Source organism: Cyprinodon variegatus, unplaced genomic scaffold (assembly GCF_000732505.1).
Source record: "Cyprinodon variegatus isolate N-32 unplaced genomic scaffold, C_variegatus-1.0 Scaffold437, whole genome shotgun sequence".
Classification (NCBI taxonomy): domain Eukaryota; kingdom Metazoa; phylum Chordata; class Actinopteri; order Cyprinodontiformes; family Cyprinodontidae; genus Cyprinodon; species Cyprinodon variegatus.
Genome location: NW_015150890.1, coordinates 211,911 through 218,965, shown reverse-complemented (window position 1 = coordinate 218,965; position 7,055 = coordinate 211,911). Strand labels below are relative to the sequence as shown.

General features: G+C 42.3%; 1 protein-coding gene across 2 annotated transcripts in view; it reads left to right on the top strand.

Annotated features, from left to right (window-relative positions):
• panx3 (pannexin 3) overlaps nt 1-2,149 on the top strand; it is a 12,565-nt gene extending 10,416 nt beyond the window's left edge. The window contains exons 5-6 of one of the 2 annotated variants that reach the window (XM_015388830.1): nt 241-992; nt 1,581-2,149. In XM_015388830.1, coding sequence (XP_015244316.1) covers nt 241-992; nt 1,581-1,639 — 811 coding nt within the window. In that variant the 3' untranslated portion in view covers nt 1,640-2,149. The other variant, XM_015388829.1, reaches the window with a different exon arrangement.
• The last annotated feature ends 4,906 nt before the right edge of the window (nt 2,150-7,055 follow it).

The following is a 7,055-nucleotide window of genomic DNA, read 5'->3' as shown; positions in this document are numbered from 1 at the left end:
AAAAAAAAGTAATTTTCTGTTTTGTTTTATTCTTGGATCGGGCTTTAAAGGGTTAATGAAGACCACCCATCATAATCAGACTGACTGAAAAAGACTTTTTTTAAGAAGGTTGATTCTTATAAATGCTTCAGTATTAACCTGAGACTTCAGCTGATCTTTCTATGAACAGAGGAGCGTATAATGATGTGTGAAGCTGCTGCTGCTGCATGAAAACCAACCGTCTCCTCCGTCTCCTTTCAGGGCAAAACGGAAGAGATACTTTGAGTATCCCCTTCTGGAGAGATACATGCGCTGCAAACAAAGCTCTTACTTCCTGGTCAGCATGCTGTTTCTGCGAGGTTTCCTCCTCCTGACCTTCATGACGGCTGCCTGCCTCTATCTCGCCTACTTCCACCTTTCGGCCTTACTGCAGGACGAGTTCAGCTGCTTCGTTCGGACGGGCATGCTGCGGGATCAGAGCTGGATTCCAGAACTCGTTCAGTGCAAGATAATCGGCCAGCTGGTCTTTCAGGTGATCAGTGTGGTCAACGGCGCCATCTACATCCTGCTGGGACCCATCGTCCTTTTCAGCATCATTCGGCTCTTCGTTTGGGACACCAGCTTCATCTCCGTGTACGATGTCCTCCCAGCCCTGGATATCATCAACAGCAGACGATTAGGCTGCCCGCTCAATGACCTCAATGTTCTCCTGCTGTTTCTGCGCGCTAATGTAGCCCACCTGAAATCCTACGGGCAGGTCAGAGCTCTGTGCTCCCTGGCGCCGCCACAAGTGGGCGATGCTACGGCGGGGCAGGGCTTAAACGCAATGCTGACGCAAGAAGAACTGGAGGAACGTGAGGAGGCAGCGATGGAGCTGGCGGAGGAGGTGGGGGAGGCCAAGGAGGAAGGGAAGCTCAACCTGGTGGACATCATGACTATTCTGGGAGCGGCTCAGGGAAGAGTGGTGAACTGCAGTGAGAAGAAGCCTCTAATGGAAGAAAATATGAGCCTGGGTACCACAACACTTATCTATACACTCAAACGCATTCTTTTAGCGGCTATTTTCACCTTCATCATCTGGGATGCACAGAAAATAATTCAGTAGCATCCAAAGATCTGCTGCTGCCAATCATAACATCATGTCAGGAGGTATAACCTACAGTAGAAGCCATTCAAAATGTCCCCACTTCCCTTGATGGGCCCTCTGCTGGTCCTCGGCCGGTCCCCTAAGATTCCCCTTTAAAACATTGAAAATATTCTTTCTGTCATGATTTGTAGACAGCTGTAATTCAGTAAAAGGGTGGTAAAATAATATGCACGCCCAGGAGAAGGGGGTCCCTCCAGTGGCTGGAAGTTGGAGGGGATTCTGCTGAGAATTGCAGGGGCTGCCGATCGGCTGGCGTTTGACTGGGAGGGGTCATTTTGAACGGCTGCTGCTGTAGATTAATCCAGTTTGAAGAAGGAATGTGTTATTTTTTTCCAGTATTTAAAGCAACAGGTGTGTCGTTTTTCTAAAGGAGTCTTTTAAATGTCTGGCAGATGCAGAAGAGATGGATTTGTGGTACTTGTCTGCCCTAACTGACCTCTCTGTTTCTTTACAGAGCCAAACCACCAGGGGTACCATGAGTTGAAGGAGACTGCACCATTTAGTCATTACTAGGCCTTCAATGGACTCAATCAATGTGGTAGCAGTGTGGGGGTGGAGGAGGTGGGGGGTTAAGAGGTTTGGGAGAGGAGGAGGTTGGACGGTTGGTGCTCAGCGGTCTGCAGAAAAAAGCCGAATGGTTCTGAGTGGAAATGTCAATGGAGATGGATTTGTCAGGTTTCAGCTGCTGGGCAGGAGAAGCTTCTTCTGTCTTTCAGCTTGGATGTATGTTTAAAAAGAAAAGTATCAAAAGAATTTTTGGAAAAAATAAGGTTACTTATGATTATGTTGCCAGAACAACAGCAGTCAGCATTTTTTTTTAAATGAAAAAACTGTGAGAAGCAGAAAGTTTAAGCCAGTATTTAATATTAGTGTTGGACAAACAGCTTGTTGAATGGCATCTGCTTTTTTTATTCATTTACTATGATGTCAGCTGTAACATTAATGTTACCGTCCTCCTGCTTTTCTATTATATGTCTGTGATTTTTCTGTTTACTCATTTAAAAGCAAATAAATTTACTGGAATCAGTTTTTATTAAAGAAATGTCTGTTATTTTCTCATTTAACAAACTAGTTTGTTAACTAACATATTTCAAAATAACCGTTGTAATCTAGTGTATCTAAACCCCTTTAAATCAACCATAACCTAATTAATAAACTGCCTGAGTAGAACCAGGAGATACCAGTAGATAAAAAAGCTCCTGCTTTCAGCAGATGTGGCTCATCTCCTTCTTAAACTAAAGCATTTTTATAAGATATTGTAGATGCTAAATTTCTTGATAAAAATGATCTTCGCCAATCTTGCAGGGCGTGAAGTTTCTGACTCATTAACCTTTTTTAAGCTTTAGCTGAGCCACCTCTATAGTTCTGCTGCTATAGGCTTAGACTGCTGGAGGACATAGGGACCCCTTTTTCATCATTCTGCTTCATTCTATCTCTATTCTCCCACTCTGCAGAATCTGTTAGTTCAATCTCTAACGTTCTGCTCTCTCTGCTTTTTCTCATAGTAGCTTCATCTGGTCTGTTCCTGTTTGGCTGTGACTCCATCCTGGAGAGAAATATCAGCTGTGCTGCTTCCATCAACACCTTTGTTTCTAGATGTTGGAGCTTGGCCTGTTTTCCAGTGTAGTCCTGTTTCTCTGACTGTGACTAACTGGATGTGCTCTCTTCATCCTCTGACATGGGAGCTGGCTCGGAGCTCGTCTGCCTGGCTGTGTGTTTCCTGGACGGGGCCGCCTGTGGAGCTGGTTGACAGTTGCCTTTTGTATCTATGCTTCTTTTTCTATGTCTGCTTCTGTCTCCTTGAACCCCAGTGGGCCTCAGCAGATGGCCGCTCACACTGAGCCTGGTTCTGCTGGAGGTTTCTTCCTGTTCAAAGGGAGTTTTTCCTCTCCACTGTCGCTACAAGCATGCTTAGTGTGAGGGATTGCTGAAGAGTCAATGAGTCGATGCAATCAGCTGGTTTTCCTTAGATAGAAAACTTTGAATCAATCTGACTGGATGATCTGGTGAACTGGAAAGTGCCTTGAGATGACATGATGTGAATTGGAGCTATAGAAATAAACTGAATAGAACTGAATAGAACTACCAGCCTCCAACTGAAGACCTGAGGCTTCAAATGAGGCTTTCCAGGAAACCGTAAGGCAAAGACCAACATGTTTTTATTCAGCAAGTCAATGACGTTAACACACAGACAGAGGAGGAATAATTACAGAAGCAAAGGGCCGTGAGTACGGGGGCCATTTCTATAGCACCACAAAGGAGGACATTGTGCTGCATATCAATAAATTACTAAGGTGTACATAAGAATCGGGTAAAGTCACATTTACAGTACAATGCTTAGTAGTTTAAAGAGGATGCTTGCGTAGCTGAATAGAACAAAATATTAAAGAAACGTAAAAAAGAATCGGTTCCCAGAATTTGTATTTATTTAATACATGGTGGTGTTTAAAAAGTGACACCGAGATGAATCTTTAAAGTGCAGAATACCACAAAGCATACGATGTGTGGACTTAAATGTTTAAAAAATATTTTTAACAAGAAACATTCAGAAGAAAATGGCCGAATATTTTTTTAAACAAAAGAGATTGTAGAAAACACATTCAGCTGCTCTAAAAGTTTAGCTTTATTTTTAAGAGCCTCAGTCTTTGGGAACTTCTCCTAAGAGTCTGTGTGCAGCAGACGTGTCTTTATGGTCGTCCCTTTAGCTATGGGCCAATCACTGAAATCCACTTTCAGTCACAGTCTACACTTCCGTAGGACTAGTGATGTTTTATAGTATAGTCCACCTTGCAGCTCTGCACAACTTATTTTAGCATCTAGAGGCGACAAAACTTAATGTAAAAGCCATTATTGAAGAGTTTGCTGCTGCACGTTTATTACTTTATGTTAATCCGTACTCGCACGCCGTTCAGTTGAAGCTTTTCCTCGACTGCTTACGCCCACATCGCATCGACAAAGCGGCAGAAACCATGGAATGAATCTCCACTACCTTTGGTCATAAATCCACGCTCTTTTGTCCATTCTGGCTTAAACGACGTCCAGGACGCTAACTTTAATACTTAGCATCAGTAATTCTGATCCTTGTTTACTTTTGTAACCAATGACAAGCAGATCTTTATCTGACACGCCGCCAGTCTTAGCCAATCATCTGTTAGATCAGATAGTGATGCATTTTTGATGATTGGATAAAAAAAATAAATAAATAAAAATCTGCTCTACAGGCCTAGTGCCTCATAAAGGAGGACAAATACACGTCCGGCTGGATGCGGCGCCGGGCGTCGGACAGTGCAATGACAATCTGGACTGTCCGCCCTAAAGCCGGACATCTGGCCACCCTAGCTCTGAGTCAAGATGCCTTTTCCAGTTCAGTGAGTCAATCAAGGACATAATGGAGATGGTGAAACCTGAAAGATGTTTCTATCATTTATGTATCTGGCTGTGTGTGAATATATTTGCAGTACGTTGCTCTGGATGCAGTTTCTCACCATGTGTTCATCACTGATTAATTAAAGGATGTGTTTTCCAAGCTAAAGAAAAGCAACTATGACAAAGAGCATTGCCTTTTACCTTTATACCCATGAGCAACCGCTATCTCCAGCTGATCATTGCTGTGTTCAGCTGCTCATTGAAACAGTTTCAGCCTCTAGATCAGGGCTCTCAGACTGAAACAACCTGCATTAGACGTGTCGTCATACAAACCTGGATGAAGCGGCTCACTTTCCTCACCAGCAGCATTCCAGCTCTGCTAGTGAGCTCATAGTGGAGTCAGGAAGGTTGAAGCAGAGATGCACTATAGGTTGCAGGACCCTGAGAGGAGATTGAGACCCCTGCTCTAAGAAGGCTACTTTGACTTGTCTGAACTGCATTTTCTCCACTGACACAATTCAGACACTCTTTCCTGTCTTGTCAATCAGCTCTTTATGTCCTCTGCATGTTGTAAGGAAGGTTCTTGACTTCAGAAGGCCCTTACTCCCAGTTCTGTTACCTGGAGCGACCATCTTTAAATAACTAACTAAAGAAGGAAATAAAGAGTCTGCTGCTCCTGCAGATTCAACCCTACGACAAATCGTGATTGCTGATTGGTCAGTTCAGATATTAGGGTTATAAAATATACTTATTACCTTTTAGGGACTCGGTTGATGGTTGTGAAAGCATGTTTTTCTTTGGGGAGAAAGGAAAGCTAGGAGTGATAAAAGATAAGTGTTTAAAGTTTCCTCATCCTCCTTTGTGCCGTGAACAGAAGGCAGCTGTTCTGGTGAGAAAGTTCTTTTTGCAGGGGTGGGTTGGTTTCCCCTTGAAGTGTGTTGGTTTGTATAAATGTGTGTGCTTGGCTTGTCCTAGTCAGAGTTTTTTCCTCTCCATCTGCAGACGTAAAATAAATCTGTGTTTTAAATGCAAGAAGTGCCTCAGCCTCCAAACTCCACGTTTTTCTCTCATACGTTTCTACACTGTAAAATCCAATCAGTTAAAAAGCCTGCAAACCGCTTGCATTTACAAAAAAAATGTAAAGTGCACTAGGTTAAAGAACAAAGGTTTAATGTCTCAAATATCCATACCCACATATTATTTCTTCTTTTATTTTTTAGCTACCCTTTCAGGCAAAGTGATCTCTACAGTGTGCAGCTGTTTAAAAGTGTTTTATTTTTTATTTGTTTTATATATAAATGCCTTCAGATGTTGTTTCCTCCCTTAAGTAGAAATGTTGGCTGTCTATACTTTACTGGAGAAGTTATTTTTAGACACATTTTTACTTCGACTCTTTACATTTTTTGCAGTATCTCTACTTTCTACTCCTTACATTTAAAGAAATTTACTCATTATTTTTGTTTTATTTAAACTCATTTTTGCTGCATAAACATTAATACTTTGGACACCTAATTAAAGTGATACTCAGCTGTTAAGTGAAAATAATTTAACTGTAGTAGTTTTCCCCCTTTTATTCACTATAATCTCTCTCTTCTCTATAAAACGTTCAGCCTGCAAGCATTTTATTCACAAAGCATTTGTAAAGAAGTCCAGTCTAGTTTTTATAGGTGCTTAGTGCATCAAACTGTTGATGGGTGAGTGACTCAGACTCTGCTTCAGCTGGTCCAAGCGTTTACCGATTGTGTGGAAGATGGATAAAGTGCTGTCAGAATGTGTGAATGTGGCTCACTCTCTCAAACACTTGGAGTGGGCAGTGAAAGAAATGCAGTCAGGCTTCCATTAGGCTAATAGATGTTCCACGTCCAGCGTTAACAGCAATCAGAAGCCATTTGTGATGAATGGGATCCGCTGCAGTCCGTCTCTCCATGAGGTTCTGTTTGCATCCCCAAAGCAACGTGCTGCACACTGACCGGCGCGCCACTGGGAACCGGCTTAAACTCACCTCAGAGTCTGTCACATGGATCAACTGGTGTCAGAAATGTTCCCCTCAGACTCTGCTTCATGTTGTCAAAGCAGCAACACATCCCACCGAGCAAAAACTGGTTGTAAAGACAGTGAAAATGACGGCTTTCACTTCCCAGCCAAACGTAGACGTCGTTTGGACATAAATCATTTCGTCTCTTCAACCAATTTTTGCTCAGTGGGAAAAACAACCCAACTTTCAACAACTGTTTCTGGACTCAATCCGGACTATGATGGAGCGGCCAGATTTATTCTAGAAACCAACGTGACGTCTGCTGATCCATAATTCAGTTTATTTTCTATAGCATCAATTCAAAACACCTGTCATCTCAAGACAGTTCAACCAGATCATCCAGTCAGATTGATTCAAAGTTTTCTATCTAAGGAAAACCAGCTGATTGCATCGACTCATTGACTCTTCAGCAATCCCTCACACTACACTGAAAAAATCTAAGTAATATTTTCTTAAAATAATTCCATCTTTTCTTTGATTGAGGAGGTAAAAGAGAAAAATTTATTTAAAATAAGAAACCCGATTGCA